This window comes from Dermatophagoides farinae, chromosome 7, assembly GCF_024713945.1.
Source record: "Dermatophagoides farinae isolate YC_2012a chromosome 7, ASM2471394v1, whole genome shotgun sequence".
NCBI classification, from domain to species: Eukaryota; Metazoa; Arthropoda; class Arachnida; order Sarcoptiformes; family Pyroglyphidae; genus Dermatophagoides; species Dermatophagoides farinae.
Genome location: NC_134683.1, coordinates 3,501,865 through 3,529,511, shown reverse-complemented (window position 1 = coordinate 3,529,511; position 27,647 = coordinate 3,501,865). Strand labels below are relative to the sequence as shown.

At 30.2% G+C, this 27,647-nt stretch overlaps 6 protein-coding genes across 9 annotated transcripts; 5 read left to right on the top strand and 1 right to left on the bottom strand.

Moving 5' to 3' along the window:
* Window positions 1-412: 412 nt before the first annotated feature.
* Window positions 413-5,654, top strand: LOC124496780 (nuclear factor NF-kappa-B p105 subunit). Of its 2 annotated transcripts, none has more exons than XM_075732413.1 (6): window positions 413-1,295; window positions 1,400-1,545; window positions 1,661-1,818; window positions 1,893-2,242; window positions 2,303-3,052; window positions 4,825-5,654. In XM_075732413.1, exons 1-6 carry the CDS (start codon window positions 905-907, stop codon window positions 5,316-5,318), a joined length of 2,289 nt encoding a protein of 762 aa, XP_075588528.1. In that variant the 5' UTR covers window positions 413-904; the 3' UTR covers window positions 5,319-5,654. The 2 variants fall into 2 exon arrangements, with proteins under 2 accessions (XP_075588528.1, XP_075588529.1); XM_075732414.1 differs by lacking the exon at window positions 4,825-5,654 and adding an exon at window positions 3,550-3,633.
* Window positions 5,408-10,870, bottom strand: LOC124496641 (protein FAM13B). The gene is made up of 7 exons (XM_047060179.2): window positions 10,346-10,870; window positions 10,012-10,277; window positions 8,993-9,923; window positions 8,772-8,927; window positions 6,882-8,703; window positions 6,340-6,805; window positions 5,408-6,275 (listed from the first exon to the last, which is right to left on the bottom strand). The coding sequence occupies exons 2-7, from the start codon at window positions 10,189-10,191 to the stop codon at window positions 6,198-6,200; spliced, it is 3,633 nt and encodes a 1,210-aa protein (XP_046916135.2). The 5' UTR covers window positions 10,192-10,277; window positions 10,346-10,870; the 3' UTR covers window positions 5,408-6,197.
* Window positions 10,871-11,434: 564 nt separating this feature from the next.
* On the top strand, window positions 11,435-13,961 carry LOC124496658 (uncharacterized). The gene is made up of 3 exons (XM_075732416.1): window positions 11,435-11,848; window positions 11,932-12,048; window positions 12,115-13,961. The coding sequence occupies exons 1-3, from the start codon at window positions 11,705-11,707 to the stop codon at window positions 13,774-13,776; spliced, it is 1,923 nt and encodes a 640-aa protein (XP_075588531.1). The 5' UTR covers window positions 11,435-11,704; the 3' UTR covers window positions 13,777-13,961.
* An 840-nt stretch (window positions 13,962-14,801) lies between these two features.
* On the top strand, window positions 14,802-16,326 carry LOC124496690 (uncharacterized; the record flags this gene model as incomplete). Its single annotated transcript, XM_075732728.1, has 3 exons — window positions 14,802-14,896; window positions 14,973-15,340; window positions 15,413-16,326. Coding segments are annotated over 3 exons (822 nt in total), but the record flags the coding sequence as incomplete, so codon positions are not given.
* LOC124496681 (uncharacterized) lies at window positions 16,264-19,176 on the top strand. 3 transcript variants are annotated; one of them, XM_075732417.1, is made up of 6 exons: window positions 16,264-16,423; window positions 16,507-17,396; window positions 17,473-17,784; window positions 17,848-18,131; window positions 18,194-18,424; window positions 18,500-19,176. In XM_075732417.1, the coding sequence occupies exons 2-6, from the start codon at window positions 17,394-17,396 to the stop codon at window positions 18,978-18,980; spliced, it is 1,311 nt and encodes a 436-aa protein (XP_075588532.1). In that variant the 5' UTR covers window positions 16,264-16,423; window positions 16,507-17,393; the 3' UTR covers window positions 18,981-19,176. The 3 variants fall into 3 exon arrangements, with proteins under 3 accessions (XP_075588532.1, XP_075588534.1, XP_075588533.1); XM_075732419.1 differs by having other exon boundaries at window positions 16,276-16,423; window positions 18,197-18,424; XM_075732418.1 differs by having other exon boundaries at window positions 16,422-17,396.
* A 132-nt stretch (window positions 19,177-19,308) lies between these two features.
* On the top strand, window positions 19,309-21,325 carry LOC124496695 (leucine-rich melanocyte differentiation-associated protein). The gene is made up of 4 exons (XM_047060253.2): window positions 19,309-19,796; window positions 19,859-20,089; window positions 20,157-20,547; window positions 20,626-21,325. The coding sequence occupies exons 1-4, from the start codon at window positions 19,554-19,556 to the stop codon at window positions 20,703-20,705; spliced, it is 945 nt and encodes a 314-aa protein (XP_046916209.2). The 5' UTR covers window positions 19,309-19,553; the 3' UTR covers window positions 20,706-21,325.
* The last annotated feature ends 6,322 nt before the right edge of the window (window positions 21,326-27,647 follow it).

Genomic DNA, 27,647 nt, shown 5'->3' with positions numbered 1-27,647 from the left:
AGTAACACATGAAAATCAAACAAACCAAATCGAAAACCAATTGAAATCAACGACAAAAAATTTATTAATTTTTTTGTTGTATTGAAAATTAATCGATAAAATCTAAATTCTTTTTTTTGTTTCAATTCTTGAATTCTGTATGAATTATCATCATCATAATTGAATTTATTATGAAAAAAAATGCAAAAAATCCACTACATACCTTTATATTTGTGTATAGACCTATATTGAAGAAAGAAAAATTATAATAAAAACCACACAACAACAACATTGTCGATTTCTCTTTCTATTTTTTTTTTCACCATTCAATCTAACTGTTTATATTTGTTGCTGTTCGTCGACTATCATTGACGATTGATTGAATCATTGGTCATGTTCAATAATAATAATGATGATGATGATGATAATGATAATAAAAGACATCAATAGTTAATGTTCGGCCCTTTTTTCTTCTCCATAAATAAAAATTTTTTTTTTGTAGGAGGTTTTTCATTGGGCAATCAAAAAAACAAAAATTTTGTTTTTGTTGATGATGAAAAAAAATGGAAGGATGGATCTTGTTTGATTTCGACAACGATGATGATGATGATGATAATGATGATGAAGAAAATGAAGGGAGCGATTTGAAGAAGATATTAAAAAAAAACAGGCTTCCAATATAGAGATTGGAGGCTTGTCTTGTCTGGTTTCGTCTTTATAATCATCATCATCAAATATATAAGACATCATAAAAAAAGATTCGAATGTTTGAATAGATTGATAGATAGACGGCAGGTAGATTTATTGATTGATTGATTGACCAATCGATCAGGCGATTTATCATCAATTGTATCTTGAATTATCAGATGATTTTATTTTATTTGTATTTAATCTTGCTATCGATGATGATATTTGATTTATTGATATGATACTGCCACCAATAATTCAAATGACAACAATGATGGATATAAATAATCAGTTTTCATTGAATAAAGCAATAATTTATCCGGCTAATTATAATGGCTACCAAAGTATTAATGGTGAAAATGATTCCCATCATCGAACATCTTCATCATCATCATCATCGGATTTATTATCATATCATCAACAACAACAACAATCACAACATTTTTATCAAAATGATGATGAACAAACAAGAAAAACAATGGATAATATGACATTTTTATCGAATGAACATGATATAGATGATGATGATAATGTTGATGATGAACAGCAGCAACAAATATATCCAACAACTATGGTAATTATCAGTGCGAATACATTACATCCACAAACATTGCCGGTTATCGATGATGGTAAGTTTTTTTGGTTTTGTTTTGTTTACAGCATCTATCGAATGATGACCATGATTATCTATTCTTTTTTACCACACACACTCACTCACACACACACATTACAGATCTACAAGAAAAAGGTGTCCATCTGACCATAATCGAAGAACCAATCAATCGAATACGTTATCGTTATCGTAGTGAAAAAGGTTCACACGGTGGCCTAAATGGTGTGAATAGTTGCCCAATACGTAAAACTTATCCCACCGTCAAGGTAGTAATTGCCACACACATACAAATTCGGAATTTTATTCGAAAATTTTTTTCTTTTTCCTTTTTCAACGACCACAACAACAAAAACAACAACAACAATGATCATAACATTTTAGATCGAAAATTATCATCTTTCAAATCCCGTTTATGTTCGTGCCAGTTTGGCTACAAATGAATTGCAACCAAAATTACATGTACATAAATTGATGGGACGACATTGTAGTGCTGATGGTTCGTGTACATTGCCCGTAAATCTGGATAATATGACTGCAATGTAAGATTTTATAAAAAAAAATTTTCACTTTTTTTTCCTAAAGAAAATATTCTTGAAATTTTTTCCACAAATAGATTCCAAAATCTAGGCATTCTGTTTATTGGCAAAAAAGAAGTTCAAGAAATTCTGTACAGACGAAAATCATCATCACATCAACTAAATCGTCGCCGTCTTCTTCGTCGTACTGGACAACAACAACAACAACAACATTGTCTTAACAATCAACAATTACGACGACAATTACAATTAGAAGCAGAAAAAGAAGCTAAAGATTTGAATTTAAATTCAGTTCGAATTCGATTTGAAGCATTTATGCTTTGTGAACAACAACAACAACAACAACCAGAAGTGGAATTGGAAACGAAACAATTTTTTCTACGGCCGTTATGTGCACCTGTCTACTCGAAACCGATTGCCAATCAAAGTAAGTTGAATGAAAATTTTTTTTTTCATGAATTAATCCACACTCTCTCTTTCGGTATAGAATCACCTGATTCAGGTGAATTAAGAATAGTACGTTTAAATCGATTCTATGGATCAGTTATTGGTGGTGATGAAATCTATTTATTATGTGAAAAAGTGAATAAAAAAGAAATACGTATAAGATTTTTTGAAATCGACAACGATGGTAATCAACAATGGGAATCATTTGGACAATTCAATGAATCAGATGTTCATCATCAAGTTGCCATTGTATTTCGTACACCACCATATCGTAATGTGGAAATAACAAAACCAATACAAGTTTATATACAATTATTTCGACAACGTGATGGTGAATCAAGTGAACCACGAACATTTATCTATAAACCACAAGATGAATCGATATCAAATGATTCTTTGGATATCGATGATCATAATTTACTTAAACAAATTAAAATGGAAAATCAATCGGGTAAACGTCGTAAATATTGTCCAAATATTAATCAACAACAACAGCATAATAATAAGAATCGAAAACAGCAACAACAAAATGAAAATCTAAATAATGAACAAGTGATAAAAGTGAAAAAAGAAGAATTGGACAATAATAATGATCATCATGATGATGACGATAATCAGAAGACGACAATGACTACTACGATGAATACAGATAATTACACCTCTCATCATCAGCATCATCAATTACCACCACAGCAACAGCAGCAGCAACAACAACAACAACAACAACAACAGCTACCACCAATGATTAATCAGAATATCGATCATTATACATCAATCAATCATCAATGTGGTTAGTATTCAAAAGAAATTTTTTTTTTGTTATTATTGCCAATTTACGTACAAAATTTGTGTGATGCAAACATTATCATTATAATCATCATCAAACATTATCATTACCAGTGTAAAAGAAATCATTATAATTTGAATCTTTCGAACGTGTGTATGTTTGTGTGCATCAACCATTAACATTTGATCCATTGGAGAATGAGCAGATTAGAGCCAATTAGCATCAATTTACGTTGATTTTTTTGTTTGTTTGTTTGTTTAATCTCCTCTTAATTTTTCAAAGATTTTGATTGAAAATTGAAATTTTTTCTTTTTTTTTTGAAATTGATAATTTTTTTTCTAGGTCGAATGCTGTTCTTTGTACCTAAGTGATAATTATATATTTTTCTTAGTCAATCTATTCAGTGTTTTTTGAATGATTATCGATATAACCTATGTTTTTTTTTATTGATGATTGATATATAATAACTATTTCTCTTTATATTTTGTTACTATATTTAGGCGATTGACAATTCGCATTTGATTGATCTGTTGATTGATTGATTTATCATTTAAACAAAGAAAAACATAAAAACAAGAAATTCTCCATAATTATCAAAAGAATTAATGATTGCACATTGATCAATAATAATGAAGCAATTATCAGTCTTCATCATTCCTGTTGTTGTTGTTGTTATTGTCACTGTTTATTTAATTGTGAGAACAAAAACCACGCGTATGCCCCATTACCAATTTTTTGTATATCGATTATCCATTAGTGTAATTAATGACATTGATGTTAGATGAATATGGGTACTATATAATCACATCATAAGATAATTTTGTTGACAATGAAATTTTGGTGGCTATAATAATCAACAGTAACAATAAAAATGGCATAGAAAAGAGAAGAGAAACGCTATACAAAATCTAATCCTTGTATGTGGATTATATGATACGAATACAGAACTATTTTAACAGGAGAAATCAAGACTTTAAGAAAAAAAAAATTGTCGTGAGTGATTAATATACCAAATACCAAAATATAATATAATCGATATATAGTGGTGGATGCAAAAAAAAACCACACAAATTGATCTGATAACTAAAATATTATAAAAATATATTTGATCAAAATTTTCACATGGATAATAATTGATGATGATTATTACTATTGATACAATTGTGTATGTATCGAATATTTCACGAAAATCACGTTCGTAGACCACACACACACACACACACACACACAGATACAGACAGACAATGTTGTTTACTGATAATTGAATCTTTGTTGTAGTTCTTCAATGTTTACTTAATCGAAATTTGATTTTATCTGTTGTTTGATTTTCTTTTTTTTTTATTCGATAAATTTTCAATCAATGACAATTGGTAGTAGAAAAAAAAACGATTTTCATGATGATGATGATGATGATAATCGATGAATAATCAATTTGTTTTTCTTTTTCTTTTTGTTTGTTTGACCAATCAATGTATTCATTTAGATTTTTATTATCTGGATAATAATAATTCCATTTATAATGATTATGCTAATGATGATGATGATGATGATTTTTTTTATTCATATAAATTGAATAATCCAAAAAAATCGTATGAATGAATTTCCTTTTTTTTTTATTTTATTGTTGTTGAAAGGTCTATTCATATCTGTCGTTATTCATAAATGAGATAAGATTTTCAATCAATCAATAATGATGATGATGATGATCACAATTTATTAATTAGAGAAAAGAAAATTATATTTATTAATATTTACTCATCTTTTTTTTTGAATAGAAACAAATTGTGACAACGAACATCATCATATTGTTTCCGATATCAATTGTCATAATCATAATCATCATTTAATCAATGATTATTTTCCACCAATTCAACAAGTACCGCCATTATCATCATCATCATCATCATCATCATTAACATTACATCCGATTGACGTATTACAGCCACGAATAATGAATGATTTTGATCATCATCAACAACAACATTCTGATCATTCGATGGCCAATCATCATCATCATCATCATTGGACAGCTCAATCATCATCTATATTATCATCAACGGATTATCATACAGATATAATAATTGGAAATGAAAATCCAAATCCAACAATGGAATCGATTATTTTAACGAATCATCATATGAATACAAATACCTCATCAATGATTGAACATTCAAATCGAATATCTAACAATAGATTCGAATATTCTACCTATTATTCCTATCATACATCATCATCATCGACATCATCATCGTCTTCATCGTCAACATAGCCAAAATTGTTTGATTGTTTGCAGAAAAAAAAATTCCGAAAAAAAGGAATTGTAGCTAATTAATTAATTCTTTTTTTTATAATCAATTATTTTGAATTTTTTTTATTATATTCTGTTATGTGTGTGTGTGTTGAAAATTATTTATATTTTTTTTCAATATATTTATAATGTCTTACCTGAAAAGAAAGAAAAAAAAATGAAAACAGAGAGTTTGTGTGTGTGTGTGTGTGGTGATCAAAGCAATTTCAAAATGGGTTGAGATTATGGTAATGTTGGTAGATAGGTGGTGTGTGTGTGTGTGTTTCAAATTCATTGGAATTTCAATAAATAAATATATTTAAGAATATTATTATTCAACAAAATCAAATTCAACAGAAAAAAAACAACAACAACAATAAATCAATCAATCAATCAAACATATGATAGCATAAGATAACGGGAATAAAATTTTTTGTTTGTTTGTTTGTTCACACCATGTTTATGTTGAAAAATTTGCCGATTGATTATATAGTTGATGATGATGATGACGATGTGTTTGGTTTATTGTAGAAAAATAAATATTGTGTAGACAGACAGACAGACAGAAAGTCAGAGAGAAAGAGATAGAGGTCACAGTTTCTAAATATTATTGGCTTTGTTTGAATCGATTAATCAATTAAACAATTGATGATGATTGATCTGTGTGTTTATGTTTGTGTTAAAATGGGGTTTCATTTTTTAAATGAAAAGACAAATGAAAAAAAAAGATAATGGACATATTGGTCAATGTAATGTAACAAGAGATCGGGAAAAAAATAGAATGGAATGGATCAATTTGAATTCAATGTAAATGATGTTGTGGTGTGCTTGTATTTTGAGAGTAACATAATCTTTTGAAATTCAAAGTTGTTTTTTCTCACTGTTTGGGCATTTTTTCGATATCAATGCTTCGATTAATTTGATTTTTCCTTTGATCGTCTAAAAAGAAATGTAAGAAAAATAAAGACAAATTAAAAATGAATTTATAAATGATATAAAATACCTTGTATGATGCATAAACTGAACTCATATTTGATCGATCTTCTTTTTCCACATGACGACCAGTTTTTTTATAGAAATCATTTTCAAATGTTCGTAGTACAGATCGAAGATTACGTTTTTGTTGTCGATATTCATTGAGGTGTGCCATTAGCTCATATTGTGACATAATATGATAGTTTTTCTCCTTTGATGATGATGTTGATGAATTATTTGTCATATCACAGGTAGTAGCTGTAGCAGATGATTGATCCGAATCGGATACTTTAATCGGTTGCGATTCCAATGTGGAATGTTCTTTATTCATTGATTCAATGACTGTTGCTATTACATCTACAGTTTTCTGATGTGTTGGTGATGTAAAATTCATTTGAACATGTTCAAGAATTGGTTGTAAATCGGTGTTTGGATCCAATTTTGGTGTTTGTTTTTGATTCAATTTACTAGCATGTCGTTTTACTAATCGATATCTATACAAAGAATTATTAATACGAATTAGAATCAATTGATAAATATTAATTAATGAATGAATGAATAAAAATATACCTATCATAAACGGGTCGAACAATATCTCGTTCAGCTTTTGAGCTTGGTCGACCACATAGGGCTTCGAAACGAAGTAATGCTTTTTGTAGGGCAAGTTTTTCATCCAAAATTTGTTCACCAGTCATTAAATCCAATGATTCTGGTCTTTGAGCAATTATACGTTTTTCATTCAAAGTACGTTGTATATCTGTCATCATTTCACTAATACGTGCTAAACTTTTTTCTTTACGGCTACCGAATATTGTATTGAATATATCTTCAGTAGTGAACACATATGAATTACTAGTAGATGATGTTGCTGTTGGACTTTTCCATGCAGACGGCTGAATACCAGGATTACGAGAATCTCCAGAATCGATTGTCTTTTTTTCAATCGATTCTATAGGTTTCGGATTGTCTTGGCTGTTTTCAGCTTGAAGTAATGTATTCAATTCAACCATCAATGGTCGTGCAAATGATGAACTCATTTTATTTTCAAATGTAGCCTGATATCCATTTTCTTGTTCAAAATCAATTTCAAATTGTTTCAATTTTTTTCGTATCGATTGTAATCGCCTATGTCGTGATTTACTTGTGCGATTTTCTTGTTCATCTTTCGATAATTTTGATTCATTTTCCGGTTGTATTTCTGTTAAATCCTCGGGTTTCGGATCTTCAACGAATGGTTTTTGTTCTTCAACGTTTAATTCTTGTTCAGTTTCCTCACTAACTGGTTGCTTAGAATCAGATTGTTGTGGTTCATCGGTACCATCAGCATTGTCATTATTATTATCGTCATTGGAACTAGATGAACTAGTATTTTCTTCATCATCATTACCATCACTACATTCACTTGCAATTGATTTCAATAATGAATCTTCATCATCATCTGATGCAAAGCTAAGACTTGTCGGTATATTAACATTTTCAGTACAATCACTACCACAGCTAATACTACGAGCACCTTTAGCACCATCACCGGCGTCACCGACGGTCAATAATTTAGAATAATTAGGTATTGTTGGTCCAGCGATAATACCACCAGCAAAATTATCTTCCGATATATCTGTCATATCACCACCGGAATGATTACAAATATCCACTTGTCCAACACCGATTATAACAGAACGAACTGTTGGCCCGGTACTTGTAGCTGTTGTTGTATTATCATCGGTGGATACACTATCACTACTATTCGTTATAATTATATCATGTGAATGAGAACTTTTCCGATATGAATCATCTATTTTCAATCCCAATCGATTGACAATGGACTGATCAACATTTTTTCCATACATTTCTTCGCTATTACAACGTTGTGGTGGATGACGATGAAGATAATAATCACCAGAGTTAATCGATTGATTATTGTTATTATTATCATGATTGTTTTCATAATCAAATGATTGAGATGAACGATCATCATGAAAGCGATCATCAATTGTATGATGATGACTTTGACTTTGATACGATTTTCGTTTCTTATCCAATTGTGAACGTATTTCCTGAATATTCGGATCTCCATATGGGACATCTAAATTGATCGATGATTGTGATGTTATTTCGAGTTGTTGTTGCTGTTCTTCTTCATAATCTTCTTTTTGTTGTTGATCAGTACTATCGGGACATTGTGTACATGGACATTGTGATTCCGATCCATATGATAGGTCACCGGAACTACCGGCACCTTCAACACTATGACAACCAACATCACTTGATTCATTGAATATTTCAGAATAATCACTGATTAACAGATTAACTACTTCATTGGCTGATGATTGATCCTTGAGACCTTGATATGTGTCTACACAGACGCGAAATATGTTCGGAGCGAATACAATTCCTATTCAGATTTAAATTGTTGTTTACATTTTAATTGTACACAAAAATACCAAAACAACTAATGCTTACCTAGATTTGTTGACGTCATTCGATTCTCTTCATTACGTTGAGCAATACGATGTAAGAATCGTATCAAATATCTTAAAGTATAATAATTTTCATCAGGTAATTGGGAAACAAGTGCCTTAAGACTTAGTACACATGTTTCGTGATCATTTTTCAATGCTATTTTTGTTTAAAAAATTGATTAATTAACAATAAAAAAAACTATAATGACTTAAAATACATACAACGTATAACGTCCAAAAATTGTGATCCATTTGGTATTAATGGTTGTGGCAATTCCCTTAGGAATTGTTTAAGAAGGGCAGCAGCAGCGGCTAGATCACCATCCGTTTCTAATGGTGCATCACCATTATTATCGAATGATTGTTTTAATTTATCCACAATTTTAGCATTACCGCTAATACGGAATAGGCCTTCCTGTAACAAACCGCCAGAATTTTCAATATACGTACAAAGTCTTGTTACGATGAACGGTATAAGACAGGGTATATTTCCGATGCCACCACCACCAACACCACCAGTGGATGATGCTGTAGATGATGTTGTCGATGATGATGAATTGCCCGATGATGGTGATGCAGCTGCTATTGATGATAATGATGAATGAAGATCATCAGGATTACCGTGTGGTGAAAAATGGCCACTACTTGTATCATTAATACTACCGGTACTACTACTATTACTTGGAGCACTTGTCAAACAACCGGGGCAAGCTTGCCCTAAAATATGTGCCGCTTTTTGATGTGGTACAATAATTTGTTCCGGATCTCGTACATAATATTCTTCCATACAATGATGATTTGAATGTTGTTGTTGTGGATTTTGTTGTTGCTGATGATGTGGATGTTGATGATGGGATAAAGATTCTAGTGATACTCCAAATGTTTTCATCGATACATTCTGTCCTAATGCCGGTGATGATGATGGTGACGATGATGCAGATGATGATGGTTGTGGCAGTTGTTGTCGATTGTTTGAAGTGGTAGATGTTGTATTGGTGGTGGGTGTATGCTGATGACTCGAACAAACATGATGATGATGATGATGATGGTGGTGATGTTGTGATGATGAAGCAGTTTTACGCTTCAACAATGGTGAGCTTAATAATTTTCGCATCCGTTCAATACGACTTTCCGGTACGCATATGTCAAGGCTCTATAACAAATGGATGGATGAAACCATAAAAATTCCATCGGTATCGAAATTTGAAATACTTGAAAATTTTTCATTTCATTTCACAAACCTTTGAAGTAGGATTATTATTATTATATCCATACGAAGATGTATTGGAGGATATATCCGGTGTTAAATTCGAATCAGTGTGGGTGCCAATGGCTGTTGTTGTATTAATGTTCAATGTATCAGATGTTGGACTTAATGCCGTATCCACTGATGCCGATATTCGTCTTATCCTGGCCTTCATATCGTTGTCGGAAATGATTTTTAAGATGTTGAAATATTAAATCAATAGTTGTCTTCATTTAGTACCAGAAAATCATCACATACACCCTACATATATTATATCCATCAATAAAAATTTGATTATAATCAATCATTCAAATTCAAATAACGCATACCTTTTGAAATTTCAATTAGAATCATAATCATCATCATCAACATATATCATATATAATATAAATCAAATCGATTTGTTTTTTATTATTCATAATGCTTGAATACTTTTCTAAAGATTCGATTTGTCGTTATTATTGTACATTTCTAGATTGTGCTCGAATTGATGATGATGATGGTGATGATGATGTATACACTGAATTCAATTCAGAATTGAGTGCAATCGATCATTATATAAAATATAATGATCGGCGATAATATATTGTTGATGACGATTGATGGTGGTGGTGGTGGTGGTGGATATAACAACGAATAAACGAATAAACGAACAAATAAGCCAACAAGCCATCCAGCTGAAAGCCGTGTTTGTATATGTCCGAATCCGTTTTTTCTTTTTTATTCTTATTATTATTTTGTTCTTCATCTTTATTTTCTTTCTTCATTCTCTGTATTCATGTTTAATTTTGGCATTATATAGGAAAAAAAATACCCGTATATATAAATTTGAGCATGATAAATTGATGAATGGATGAAATTATATTCATATTACGGAAATATGAAGGGTACGATAGAATTAAGTTGAGAATAACAAAAAAAAAAAAAAAAAAATTCAAGTTCAACACAGAATCAACGATATAGAATGTATCGTTCATATCATAACATATCTACTAGAAAGGAAACAAAACGATCCAAGAATTTGTCCTCAACATTCGATTCTATTTCGACACACACACACACATAGATATATAGTTACGACAGGCGCTTTAGTGATCCATGGCCATCATATAGAATAGATAATAATTCTTCGAGGTCTTCCCGGTACAGTACAAAAAAAAAACGACCACTATTACACATCTTTTTTTCAGTTTCAAGACCATCATCATTGGATCCAATGATTGTGATGATGATGATGATTGTCGCCAAGTTGGATTTTTTTTCCCATTTGATTCGACAATTTGACTCTAATGAAGACGATATGGATGAAACAGCAGTAGCAGCAGCAGCAGCAGCAGCAGCAAAAAAACAAATGTAGGAAGTGGATTATTTTCACATGTTGGCTGCCATCTATTGTTCGACATTGTCATTTGAATTTTTGTTCTTTATTTTCAAAACAAAAAACAGAAATCACCAGTCAATAAACAGCGTTACCATACAAATTCAATGCTTTTTCTTGACTTCTCATTTTCGAGGTGCGTAACCCAACCGTTTTTTTTACTTTTTTTTCTGTGTTCTGTGTTCTGTGTGATTGCATTGTTGTAAATGTGAGTAATTTTCCGGAAAATCATCATTTGTTGCACATGTCTTAAATTTTGAATCTCATCGTAAAAAAAAAAATTTATAATTTATGATAATAATATTCCATAATGTCTGACAATAATGTAAAAAGTGATCTCAACAATGACAACATTGCATCATTTAAAAAGAAAAATGTGCCAGTTGCTAGTTTGATTCGTATCATAACGAAACCTGATCATAACTGCTTCAACGAAATGATTTTGACCAAAAGCGTAAATATTGAATCCAATTCTCTAACATTCATGTTTCCTCGATTCTAATGTGTTTCCTGAACAATTTTTTCCCAATTCAATAGCCAATGACAATTGGTCGTAATCCTGAATCGGATTTTCACATCACATCTATTGAAATTTCTCGAGTTCATGCACGAATCTTCAATCTAGGTTCATCTTGGTATCTAGAAAATTTAAGCGTAAGTAATTGCAATGATGATGATGATTTATCAACAATGTTTTCATCTTTTTTTTTTTGTACACAGAGCACAAATGGTGTATATGTAGATGGTCAAAAAGTAGCTTGGCGAGTTCGTTTGTCCGACAATTGTTTTGTGACATTTGGCCCGTTAAAAAGTTCCAGTTTTCGTTATGTTTTCGTTGAAAATTATAAAGTTTCTATGAATATACAAAGAAATGTGACATTGAGCAAAACAATTCAGCGCTCATTTGTGCTTGGTGGTACTAGTTCTGGTGCCGGTGCTGGTGCTGTTACAGCTACTGGTGGTGACATTACCCATCTGTCTACAAAACCTGGTGAAGATGTTTTAAGACGTGACTTTGATCGTAAACATTTCGAACAAACGATGACAATCAATTTGATGAAAATTGAATCGAATTTTTCGAAATTGAAAAAAGATGTCGAAAACCAAAAACAAGAGTTGGATTCAATTCATGCCAAAGCAGAAATGGCCCAAAAGGAATTGATACGAATAGCGGAAAAGATGAAAGGTCAGGATGCTTTGAAAAATGTTCTGTTGAACGAAATATCCTGCTCCGTTTGCTGTGATATAATGCACGAACCAACCGTTCTCAATTGTGAACACACATTCTGCTTCACATGCATCAATGCCTGGAGTCGTCGCGGTAAACAACATTGTCCAGTTTGTCGCAAGAAATTTTCACGGATGACCAAATCGATTCGATTCCATTCATTGATCAATCTGATTCTCGATCATTATCTCAGTGAAGATGAAAAGAAAGAGCGAAAAGAATCGATCGAATCTCGGCTCACCGATCCAGCGTTCACCAATGAACATAGCAATGATGAATCGAGTTCACAAGGAAACTTGGATGAAATTCTTTCCGGATCAGATTCATCGTTTCGTGATGCATTTTCCACTCTGTTGAATTTTTTAAACTTTCATCGAGAATATAATGTTGACAGTTATGTACAGTTCCGCGATGCAGTACAAGTTATCGCTGATGAAGATGAAGTGAATGGAAACGATGGAGAGAATGATGATGAAAACGATGTATCATTGGATCTAGTAGAGAGTATGTCACCATCATCAAATTCTGTACATGCACCGACATCATCCTCTTCACCGGTGTCGATATCGTCAAACTTTCCCGATCAATTGCGTCTTCGACGATTCTCCAATTTGATCAGCAGAGCCAATGAATCGATGCTCATCGATTTTCATGAAAATTTTGGATCACTTTCAAATAATATGTTCAACAGCACCACCACCACCACTGACAATGATAGTAATGATGATGATGATAGCAACGATCCTCATAATGGTGATGATGATGCAGATGCAGCTGGAATTTCCGACATTCATGCCGAAGAAGATGAAGACGATGTAATGGAAGTGAATACTGATCAATCTGTAATTTTCCTCGATGATGTTGATGACGACCACGACGATGACAATGATGTGGATGCTGCTGCTGATCAAGGTTCGAGCCAAGTTCGTATTGCGAATGGAGGTAGCAGTCGACGACGTGCTGCTGGAAACGGTGTTCGTAATTTGAATCGTAATCGTCGTCCTGTCGGCATTGGCCACAATGTTTCAAATCGTTGGAATGTACGACCAATGCGTAACAATAATCGTCAGTCTTTGGTTCAACAAAGATTACATCGAATACGGAATTCTCCGTATCCAAGTCGCAATGGTCAATCCAATGAACCTTTGGCTTGATACTACCAATTGGACAAGTAATAACTTGATTGTGATCAAATGATTCTAACTGTGGTCATTCATTTAAGAAATTGATTCGTTTCAAATTTTTGCTAACATGTGTGTGTCAAGTGGTGTGGTGTTTTTTTTTCTTTTTACTTTCGTAAATAAATAAATGAATAAAGTTGAATTTAAAATAATAAAAACTTTTTAATTGCAAAATTATCACACTCTATGCAATATTGTTTACAATTGGGTTTTTGGACAATCTATTGTTTGGTTCGAATGTGTAGGTGGTGGTGGTGTATCATTTGTACCACTATTACACATCTTTTTTTTCAATTTCAAGACCATCATCATTGGATCCAATGATTGTGATGATGATGATGATGATTGTAGCCAAGTTGGATTTTTTTTCCCATTTGATTTGACAATTTGACTCTAATGGAGAACGATATGGATGAAACAGCAGCAGCAGCAAAACAAATGTAGGAAGTGGATTATTTTTCACATATTGGCTGCCATCTATTGTTCGACATTGTCATTTGAATTTTTGTTCTTTATTTTCAAAACAAAAAACAGAAATCACCATAGTGATGATGACCATCAATGATGATTTTTATTTGTTTGTTATGATTGAATTTTGTTTCTTTGTAATTGTCAATGGTTGATTTATTATCATCATAAATTATAATAATCGAAAAAGTATATTTCAATGTTAATAACGAAAACCGGTGATTTTAATTTTGATTCATAAATCGAATGTGTGATGGCCCGAATTATTCTTACAAGAAATTCAATGAATTCTAGTGTCTGTACATTGGATGATGTTGATGTTGTTGAAGTTGGTTCCAATCATTCATATGATCTTTCTAATGAAGATGACGACGACGATGATGATGATGATGATGATGAAGAGGTAAGTTTTTTGTTGTTGTTTAGATGAAATTATTAATTCAATTTATTATTCAAAATAAAATAGAATGATGAAGATAAACAGAATGAAAAATATCTACGAAAATTATTAGATGCAATTGATATGATTGTATTTGATCAAGGAAGAATATCCAGATTTAATCGATATACCAGAAACAATATTACCTGAAATACAAACTTGGCAATGGAAATTTCGTACAAAACAGTATGAACCGTGTATAGTTTTTTCAATATTCGAATGATGATTAATTTTATTATTTATAATTAATTGATGATTTCAGTGATGCCAATTTAAATCGTCAAGGTCGAACATATGAAAAATCACCACTACCATCACAGCAACAGCAGCAGCAGCAGCAACAACAACAACCATCACAAACTGTTGACCTTTCATCGAATAATAATAGCAGCAACAATCGTGAAAAAACATTGCCAAAATTATCAATAAAAAACAACACAAAACGTATTGAACGGATATCATTTATAAACAATGAAACACAAAGACGAGAAATTGGAATAATCAATGGTAAACAACAACAGATAACATTGCCACCGTTATGCATATCGAAACAAACATCTAGATGTCCAACTGGTTATGTTTTATTGAATGAAAATCCCGATTATATTAGACCTGAATTTAGACGTAAAGGTAGATCGACAATCAAATCGAAAATTGAATTTTGAATTTCAAATGATTTTCATTTATTCTAATCCATATTAGCAAGCTTAATCCTTAATGGTATTGATAATAGTTCGACAAAAACAACAACGAATATAACGAAAACAACATCTTTGTATTTTGAATCATCATCGTTTTTATCATCACCATCAATCATTCAACGACAATCACCAATGATAGTGTCATCTATATTTCATAATCGTCGAAATTCTTCAATACGACAATCAAGAATTGATTCTTCAAATCATCATCATCATCATAATAATGATGATCATTTACGATTACGATTGCCAATATTATTGAATAATAATGTCAATGTTTCTCATTCAATAACAACAACAGCAGCAGCAGCAGCAGTAACAGCTAGCCAAAGACGTACAACAGGCATTGCAGGCGTTTAAAATGTCATCATCATTCTCTAATGGTAAAAGAGTTAAAAAAAATTCACGTACAATGATGGCAATTAAAAAAAAAACTTTCTATTCCACAAATTGTGTGTGAAAAAAGAAGAAGAAGAAAAAGATTGCAATCATCATCATTCATATTATTAATCCTTGTTGACGTCATTTATTCGCAATTATTGGTCAAGTGCATCAACCAACCAACCAACCAACCAACCAACCAACTAACCAACCACGAAAAAAAAAGACATTGCTACCGTTTGCCGCTAGCTTTCAATGAATTCAATGTGAATGAAAACAAAAAAAAATGGATGCAACCATTCATCGTTGTTGAATAATAATTTGGTTTGGCCAAGAAAAAAAAAATCATGGAATTTTCATCATATGAATGAATGAATGAATGAATGAAAATGACCTTCAAATCAATGAATGCATTGGAAAAAGAAAAAAAATCAACAAACGACCGAGAACATGTCGGCTACGGTATATGATTGGATGGATGGATGGCTGACTTTGTCTGTCTGTCAACATCTTATGATAAGAAAAAAAATCATTTTTTATTCATATTTTTAATATTAATGAGGACAAGCCATCAAAAAAAAAAAAAAAAATGATAACGACCAGTTCGAATTTTGTTGTTGTTGTTGTTCAGGTGTTGTTGTTGTTGTTTTATGTGGTTTGTGTTTTGATGGTGTACTAGATTCTTAAATTTTTTTTCTTTTTATTTTTATTTAGAAGAAAAATCTGGATTATACTGGACTTCATCATTAAGGGACATCAACAGCCGACATTTTTTTTTTATTTTTATACATTCAAATACAAACATGCTTACAGCATCATTAAACAAGAACAACAATGTCATCATTGTGCTTGAAAATTCTTAACTTGATGATCAATGCAATAAAAATGTTGATGACCAGCTGATTGAATGTTTCGGTTTTTTTTTGTTTTATTATTACTTGTTGCTTTTATTAACCCCATCATCATCATCATCATCATCATCATTCGTATGTAAAAAACAACTGGACAACTCGTTTTTTTTCAACAACGACAACGATATTAAACCATCGTTTATACATGCGTGTAATGTGTTGAATGAATGAATGAAAAAAATGTTTATATCAAACATCAGTTCATCATCATCAAATTAACAGCAACAAAAATAACAATAAATGTAAAATGAAATGCCGGCTAAATGAATGTGGTGTAATTGATCGTCATACAATGGTCATCAAACAGAAAAAAAAACATTGAATCCTGAACTTGTGTGTTTGAATAATAATCATAATTGTGTTTGGTGTTCAAATCAAAAATCATGATTATCATTTGATCAATCAATCAATGTTCCGTTTCCGTTCCGTATTTCCTATTCATCATTGCATAGCAATCAATCAAAACGATCAAGAAAAAAAAATGAATTTTGTCGATCAATCAATTCATCAATATTAAAGAGAGAGAAAGAGAGAGAAAAAAAATTTGTCATATTACAATACAATCATTCAATCCATCATCATCATCATCATCATGTTATAATAATTTTTATTATTTCAAAATATATAGTTTGTTTTTATTTTATTTTTTTGGAGAAAAACACACGCACATTTGATCATCAAAACATAATAATGGTAAGTAATGGTAAACATTACTCATTATTTCAATGATTTGATAATTTCATCATTTTTTTTCTGAATTTCTCATAAGAACAATCAACATCATAACATCAGATCATCATCATCATCATCTATATTATGGTGTATGGCTATTTTGTTATTATGTTGTTTATCAATCATACCAGTGAGATTACATCCATTAATTGTTGATAATGATCATAATCTTAAAAATAATGATGATAATAATCAAAGAACTCGATCATCAATTAATGAAGATCATCATCAAAATGTAGTAATGTCATTGGGTGGTGATTCATCAACAGAAAAAGCATTATTTAATTTACGAAGACGTGATTTTTTTTTAGATGACTATAAAAATAAAGAGATTCAAATTGTCGATACGGTAAGCAATTATTGATTGACAAAATATAGATTTGAATAATAATTTTGAATGAAAAAATTTCAGATTGCAAACAATTCTATTATCATTAATAAATATAAAACAAATAATATGAAACAAACATCGTTGAATCCATCACCGCTGGTATTGGCAGAATTAACCGTTTCACCATCCACCATTATGATGATGACAAATCAATCAACGATAACACCATTGCATACACAAATTGAATTAGAAATGAAACCACAACGGTCAAATATTTTATTACCAAAATTAGAACAAACAGGACGACCATCGTGTTTAACAACACCAGATGATACATTCTGTGAAAATGTTGACAATTATCCCAAGTAAGTGGACATCATTTCTGAATCATTTTTGTTTTATTTGAAATTTAATATTAAAAAAAAAGCAGAAACATCATTAAACAGGAAGTGGATTTTTCTATCGATCAATTTGCTGAAATTTTTGGCAATAAAGAAATCGATGGCCGTACAATAATGGACGTTGAAAATGATGAAAGTGTTTGTGGAAAAACACCAAGAGTTATTTATCCAAAGATGGCAAAAAATCAAGCAAATCAATGGATTTATGTTGTAAATGAAGTAGAATATACACAGGCTGTTGTAGCTGAAATCTGTCAGTAAGTAGACAATGAGTAATGTAATTTGTTGTTGTTTTTTTCTTTCGATAAACATTTCCGTTTCAAATTGTATAGACGACCGGGAAAACCATGTGCATATATGGATAGTTTACCAATGGGATTGTCATCAACATGTAAACAAAAATATTCATATAAACGTTTATTGGCATTACATCCAACAGAAAAACGTACATATCCAGATGCATTTCGTTTTCCATCATGTTGTTCATGTTATATAAAAACTATTGATGATTTTATGGCACGTAGTAATTTTCGTAAGATTGATAAACCAATTACAGTGGTTGATACATCGGAAAATAAATCATCTGCATCATCATCATCATCATCATCATCATCAGCAGCAGCAGCAGAATCATCGTCATCAATCATTATGGATGATAATATTGATCAATCATTTATCAATATAACAATTGATAATATCAATATAATGTCTAATGATGATTTAAATAAATTTGAAATGACAACAACAACAACAACAACAGCAACGACCATGATGATTCCTATACAGAATCAAACGACAATTGTGATTGATTAGAATCGAAATGAAAAAAAAACGAAATCGATTTTTATTCGATTTAAAAAAAAATAAATACAACCATATCCTTCCAATATTTTGGTAATTTGTTTATCGAATTTATTTTTTATTTTATTCAAAATTTTTTTTTTTTGGGTGTAATTATCAATAATATCAATTTACACATTGAATAAACCAAACATGCTTAAACTTCTTTGAGTTCATTTTAAATGCAGAAAAAAAAATTTCCGGAAAATCATCATTTTTTTCACTCAATATTAAATTGTTGAGAAAATCATCAATCATCAATCGACTGATGATAAGCAACTCAGCACACTCTTCTGATAACAGCAACAACAACAACAACAAAATGAACAAATCTTTATCATTTGATCATCAAATATCATTAAAAAAAATCGAGCAATTTCACGATTGATGCACACGATATAAACAAATTGGATGGATCTTTAGTCATAAGAGTATAGACACAGCTGAGTGGGTTTTTTTTTTGCTTTCTTTGTTTTGTTTTGTTTGCTACGCCTATAGGAAAGTAAATAAAGAAAAGAAAAGAAAAGAAAATCAATTAATTAATTAATGAAAATGGAACCATCACAATTAATCATAAAAGGATCAGAAATCCAAGATCATCAATTGATTGCCAATGGTCGTGTAAAAATAGCCGAAATGAAAGAATTAACTGGAATAAAAGCAGCCAAATTTCGTCGTATGGATGATTCAATGAATGAAATCGTTAATAATGGTTATAATCATAATGATGATGATGATGATGATGATGTTGAAAAGATCAATGGTCTTATTTGGAATGAATATGATGCTGTAAGTATTATTGAAATATCAGAAAATGATGATTATTGTTTTTTCATTTTTTTGTATTCAAGTCAATTAAATTAGTTAATCAAAATCTATGGCAAATACCATCACCATTAACCACACAATATGCAAGTCGTGTACGAAAATTAGATCTAAGTTATAATTGTTTACAAACATTATCCGGTATTGAATATTTTAATTGTCTTGAAGAATTAGTGCTTGATAATAATCTTCTGGATGATTCGATTCGTTTTTTTTACAATCCATTTATGAAATGTTTATCTATAAATAAAAATAAGGTAATTATTATTATATATCAATGATGATGATGATGATGATGATCAAACTTGTCATTTTTTTATCCAGTTGACAGATTTGGAACGATTTCTTAATGAAATAACATTAAAATTACCAAGTTTAACATATCTTAGTATGTTGGGTAATCCAGCATGTCCTGATCAATTATCCAGTTCTGAACATGATGATAAAGATTATAGCCGTTATCGTAGTTATGTAATACATCGAATGCCACAGCTGAAATTTCTTGATTCAACACAAATTCGACGTACAGAACGAACAGATGCACAGCAACGTGGCCATTATTATCGTCTTATACGTTTGAATTCAGATTCAGTAGTGGAAACAAATAAATTACGTAGCCATTTGTTTACATTACGTGAACAAAATGATAATAATGATGATGATGGTAGACAGAATAATCCACTTCCGTTTACACAGGATAATGGACAACCAAAAGGTAATAATAATAAACAATTCGAATCTATTTATTTTGACATAAAAATTAATGGAAAACAATTTTTTTTATTTTAATTAGGTGGATTTGGAAAACTTAAACATCGTTATACTGGTAAACATTCGGAAGGAAATCGTTTTATACGTAATCATGAACTTTGAATGATTCAGATTCAATCTTTGTCAATTCTTTTCAGCATTATCAATTTGGTGATGACATTCTTTTTATTTGTCTTTTTTAATATTTCGAAAAAAAAAAACAAAACAAATAAACAAAAAACAAGAATCAGGAAATCAATCCAACAGAATCCAAAAAAAAATCGAATATTGATATCGGAAACAAAAAACGTCATCATTTCGAATCAAATCAATTTTAAATAAGACAACAACAACAACAACAAACCTTATAATACAAAAACAATATAACCAATGATGATTCAGCAACAAGAATAAAAAAAAATACAACAAACAAATGACGACATAACGACCTTTATTATTATTATTTTGTTGTTGTTGTTGTTGTTTGTTTGTTGTTGTTATACAATTATCAATTATCATCATCATCAAATTATATATATAAATACAAAACAAAACAAGAAATTCAACGGTAATCAACGGGAAATCACAAAAAAAAATGATCATGATGATAATGATGATATTTCAATTCTATTTTTAATCCCCATATTATTATTATTCTAAATGTTTATATTTCTGGAAAATTCATCCGATCATCATCATCATCATCATCATCAACCTAATTCTAATAATAATGATTGCCATGGTAATTGTCAATTTGACATTTCATTGTTTATATGTTGTCGTTGTTGTTGTTGTTGTTGTTGTTGTTGTTGTTGTTTCATCTTTACGCGTCCGTATATTTTGGATAATTCAATTTTGAATGAAAATTAATAATAATAATAATAATAATAAACATGATCCCCAACAAAATAACTAAACAAACAAACAAAAAAAAATAATGTGATGTCATAACATATAAAAAAAACGCGTTTATATAGTTTTTTTATTATTATTATTTTACGAGATGAGATCAATATTTATTTCCACACCATATGACTAATACTCTGGAACGAAAAACAGAACGAAAACAACGAAATGGATCTATCTATGAATCTATTTATAACCGAGTCTCATTTTAGTATTAGAATTTGGATCATATAAAAATAGAAAAAAATAAATAAAACCCAAATAGCCGGTATTAAATAACGAATAAAACAAACGAAACCACCACCACCACCAACGCCACCCACATTAACTAATTCCTTTTATTATGGATGGAAAACCGAACAATTGTCTAATCATACAAAAATTTCCTTTGTGGATCAAAGTTCAAAGATTGTCGTCATATTTGGGATTGGGTGCATTTCTTTTTTTTATGACAAAGCCAAAGAAAAGAAAAAATAACAACAACAACAAATTTTTTTTTCTTTTATTACCTCAAACAAAACAAATGACGATGAAGACAACTATTTCCAAGGATTACCACTAAATATTTTTATCGTACACACACACAAAACAAACAAACAAACATGCATAAGATAATAATAATAAAAGAATCAAATATGACCATGAACCAACAACAACATTCATCAGTTTCATTCCTATTATCATCATCATCATCATCATCATCATCATCATATGATACATTTTCCCACATAGAAAAAAAATCACACAAACCCTCTTCACCATGCATGCATGGTCGTCATTTAACAGAAAAAAAACAAGCCAATGGTTTTTATCCTTAAGGGTATAATATATCAATCATAATCTCATCATATATATAATCCACCTGGTATACGCGTATATCAACATATCATATCATCCAAAAAAAAAAAAAAAAAAAAAAAAATTCAATAAACAACAACACACCAATGTGCAATATATATACAATGTGATGATCAAAGATCTAAAAATATTGAAAATATGTAAAAAAAAACAGGATAAAAATTACATCATTATATAACAAACGCCAATCATTTGGTGATGTTTAGCTATTATAAATGGCCACAATACAACTGTTGTGTGTGTGTGTGTTTGTGTATGTGATTCTATTCTATTTTGTTTTGAATGACTTGACTAATAGATTGTACATGTGTTGTATGTGTGTATACGGTTAAACGAATGAAAAAAAAATCCATTGCATGCTCGATTGATTTCATCAAATAATAATAAAAATAAAAATCAAATGGTGTGTGTGTGTGTGTGAGAGAGAGAGAAAGAGAAGAAAGTGGAATGAAATGAAATTGAAAAAAAAACTAAATTTTTCTCTGTTTGCTCTGTTTGCATAAACCAAAACGATTGTGAAAAGCATCAACACATTTGATATTAGACAAAAAAAAATTGCCGATAATCAATTGATTTGATGTGTGTGTGTGTGTGTGTGTGTGTGTTCTATAAAATATAGACGAAAAATAAACAAAAATTATTTTACATTTTTGATCAGAAAAAAAACGGGCAAAAGAAGCTAGACTTACCGTTATAATTCATATAGCAGCTTATTCGTAAATCAATTTATTCGATTTTGGTGATTCAATCTGAATTCATTCCATCCATCAATTGTATATATTGTTGATCTCATTTGTTCTTGGCGTGTGTGTTTGTGTATACTTTTCAATCATCATCATCGAATCCAATGTTTTCATCATCATCATCATCATCATGATTTAATTTGATTTTTCTAGTTGTTTTGAATGATGAGAATTTTGACTTTTTTGTTTTGTTTTGTTAAAATGATTACTTGATTGATGATTTTGTGATTGATTTGCGTGTTTGATTTTAGCCATTTTGCCATTTTTACGTTATTGAATTCGTCACATTAGAATTCATCAATCGATCAATCAATAACAAATTGATTGATGAAATTCGGAATAAAAATTACAGAAAATGAAACGTAAGTATCAATATATATTGATTGAAAATTGATTCCTTCTTTTTCGTTTGTGTGTGTTTGGTTATCGTATATATTTCATATATTAAACATAATGGACAGAGGTAATAGATATAAGATCAGGTGATCGATCAAACATGTTATTATCGTCATCATCATCATTTGATCGATATTTTCATGGCCATATAAATTTAAAAGACCACGAGGATATGATGTTCAGCTGATCTTTTGATAGAAAGATGTTTAAAATTCCATCTACTAGACGGCGCATCATTATTTAGAGTTTTTTTTCTTTTCATGATGATCGATTCGAATAAATTTTGATCATTATCATCATCATCATCATCATCGATGTATACCAGATTATACCGGTAATAATAATTATATTAATCAAAATAAAAGATGGTGAATGAATTTTTCCACATTATTAAAATGATCATCATTTGTTCGTATCTGGCCTTTATCTTGATGATGATGATGATTTCATTTACTGCTTTGATCGATGATGATTGTTTTTGCCAAATTGAACAAATAATATTCATATTCATTATTATTATTATTATGAATATAAATTACAAGAAAAAAATGACAAGCAAATCAATTATATTATTATGTCATAAAACATGTTTTTGAATGAATTTATGACAAACAAAATTATTATTTAGACAATCGTGTTTGTGTGTAATCGAATGGATGAATGAATGACGTAAATTAAATTCAAAAACATTCGAATCTTATCCGATGATCTGTTCGAAAATGACGTAAAAACGTCTTGATTTTTATCTGAAACGAAACCAAATGAAAAAAAAACCAAATTAAACTAACTCGAATTAACCAGTTAATATTAGATTTGTTGTCAGAATAATGAGAAAAAAGAAAAAAAAATTTATAAAATTTTTTTTACTCACAAGACAAAAATCAAAATTCACAAGTACAAAAAATCCATCCATCCATTAATCGAATATTAATATCTATATGTCAATCAATAATTTTGTAGTATCTCAAAATGTTTTCCAATTCGATTAAATTCATCAAATTGATTGCCATCATCGATCGAAAGAGAGTGAGAGTGAGAGAGAGTGAAACGAAAAAAAAGGCAATTCCTGTCCTTGTACTTGTACTTTTTCAATTGTCTCTCTCTCACTATCACTATCACTATCATTGTCATCATTTGTATTTTGGTAACAAAAATTTTTATGGATAACGGATTATTGTCAATCAATAGGATGACATTGTGTGTGTGTGTGTGTGTTTGCATTAAAGATTTTTTTTTTCAATATCAATGATCAATGATTGTCATCATTGTTGTTGTAATATTTGACATTATCTAATTATTTGGAAACAAACAGCCATATATTTCATATTTCATCACTATGTCATCATCATCATCAACAACAACAACAACAACAAAAAAATTACATTTGTTGTCGAAATAGATTTTCTTTTGTTTTTTTTTTTTTTTTTTTTTTTTTTTTTTTGGTTTTAAATCTGGAGAAAATTTTTGATTTTTTTTTTTCGTTTTAGAAATTTTTAATTATATGTGTGTGTGTGTGTACTAGTTGTACTTGTTTTAAACATATGAACTGATTATAATAATGATGATTAGTCTGTCTTTTTTTTATATATTGTCTGATATTTATTTCCAATGAAATGGAGAAAAAAAAATTCCTGAGAATTCTTTGCCTTTTTTTTTATTATTATTAATAATTTGAACGTACATTTGTGATTTGTGATTTCATCATTTTGATTATCATTAAAATATATTGCAAATTTCGTTTGTTTAAAGATTTCTCTCGTTTTGGTATTGATGTTGGTGGTAATGGTAATGGTAATGATAATGATAATGATGATGATGATGATGATGATGTTGTGCCCAATCTTTATCCATCATTGTTGATATGGTTGTTGTTTGGTATGTGTAATAATCATTGGTGTATGGTGTGTGTGTATGTGTCATCGAAATGAATGAAACTCGTCGTCATCGTTGTTGTTGTCGTGGTTGTGTGTGTAAATTTAAATCCAATATAACCACCATCATATGTCATTCAAAAACATTGGCTTCAACGAAAAAAAAAAAATGCTACGTACAATGACGATATGTTCATGGTGATGATGATGATGATGATGAGGATTGCCCATAAAGATGCCGTATCATCAACAATTTATTCATTTAGGAGATTCCATTTTTCATTTTACAATTGATGCTGCTAGATGTTCACATTTCTTCTGTTCATCATCATCATCATCATGATTTTTTATTTTGATGGCGGTTACCATATTGAATCTCGATGTTTCTTTTTCTTTTTCTTCTTCTTCTTCTTCTTCTTCTTCTCACTCTCTTGTGTCATCTGAAAAAAAATAATTTTTTTTTCTTTCAAGTCTGATGATGTTGATGATGATGATGAAATCTTTTGGGGCTTTTTTTCAATGAAATTTGAACATTCAAACAACAACAACAACAACAACAAGCAGCCGCATCTATTTTTCTTCTTTCATCTTTTTTTTTTTTCCAGTTCAAATCGGATGTTTATTTATTTGTTTACTCGATTTTTTTTTCTTATTTTTTTTAAATTGTTGATTTGAATCGCGAAAATTTAAATTTTTTTTTTTTTAAATAAAATTTCCGACAATCATTCGATATTTTTATCATCATCATCACTCGGCATCATTATTGAATTTTGACATTTTTTTTTTCGTTGTGAATTTTTTTTTTAAATCATCATCGAAACTGTGTAGTAGCAGCAGAGGTAAGTTTAGGTTATGTAAACGAAATCAACGGAAATGAAAATTTTCAATCATTTTTTTTTCTGTCCCTGTTTGCGTGTGTGTGTGTGTGTGTGTTTTTCTTGAGAATTCTAAAAATTCATTTTTTTTCATTTTTCTGGGTCTTGTTTTGTTCAAAAAAAAAATGAATGAATGGATGGATGGCCAGGTATTCGAAATTTTATTCACCACTATTGTTTAACTGTTTTTTTTTCTTCTTCTTCTTCGACATACAGCCCACATAAAATGTTTAGTCTTTTTTTTCACAATTACAAAAAAAAAAAAAATGAACGAACGAACGAACGAACGAAATGTGGACACATATGGACCCGGTTAGAGAGATAAAAAAAAAGAAAGTAATCAATTTTTTTTCAGTTGGAAAAAAAAACTGATCCAGAAATATCAGACAATTTTTCCAATTGATCAGTTTTTTTCTCTGTTTGTTTGTTTGTTTGTTTTCAAATGATTCTTGTTTTTTTTTATTGTTTGCATCGATAACGGCGACGACCATGTTGATGTCACCCATTACCGGTTGATCAGCAGAATGTGTGTCCATTTCTTTTTCTGTTTAATATGTGTGTATTATATATGCTATGTATGTTTGTATTGGTGATCATTATCATTATCATTTAAAAAAAACAAAACAATCGATCAACATCAAAAACGGAATACCGGTGGCATAGACACTTACTGACTGACTGAATAGATGGAATGAATGAATGAATGGAATGGAATGACTGACAGAGTTGGCGCTCTTGTTTAGTTTCATAATCATCATCATCATCATCATCATTCTTTGTGTGTTCGAATATATATCTATATATAAATTGATGGAGTTGCGCTCCATATCCATCGGACAAACACACACACACACACACCACACACATTGTGTAAAAAGTATAGGTAGCAATTCACTACTACATTCTGTTCAATTCTGTTCTTTTATCGTGATTCTGTTTTATCAATTATTTTTTTTTGTGAGTTTGAAAAAACCAGCAATCTTGTTGAATATATATATATATGGATACATCATCATCATCATCATCATAATCATTGATTATCAATTGTCATATATTGTATTCTGGATTCGATTGATGAAACACGTTGGTCGGTTGATAAGTTGGTTGGTTAGTTCGGTTTGTTGAAAAATAAAATTTCATTCATTTGTTTGAATAACAATCATTCAACGAGAACGAATGACGACGACGACGACTACAACGATAACGACAACTACGACATACGTAATTGTAATCAATTGGGTGTTGTTCTGTGTCCCATTCTTCATTTATGTCAGTAAAAGTTCATCATTTCAATTTCTTCATGACATTTTTTTTTATTGTTTGTTTTTTGTTCATTTTTCATTTTCATTTTGTTTCATGTTTGGACACGCCATCATTCTCATATATTTGTTCGTCAATTTCAATTTTTTGAACACA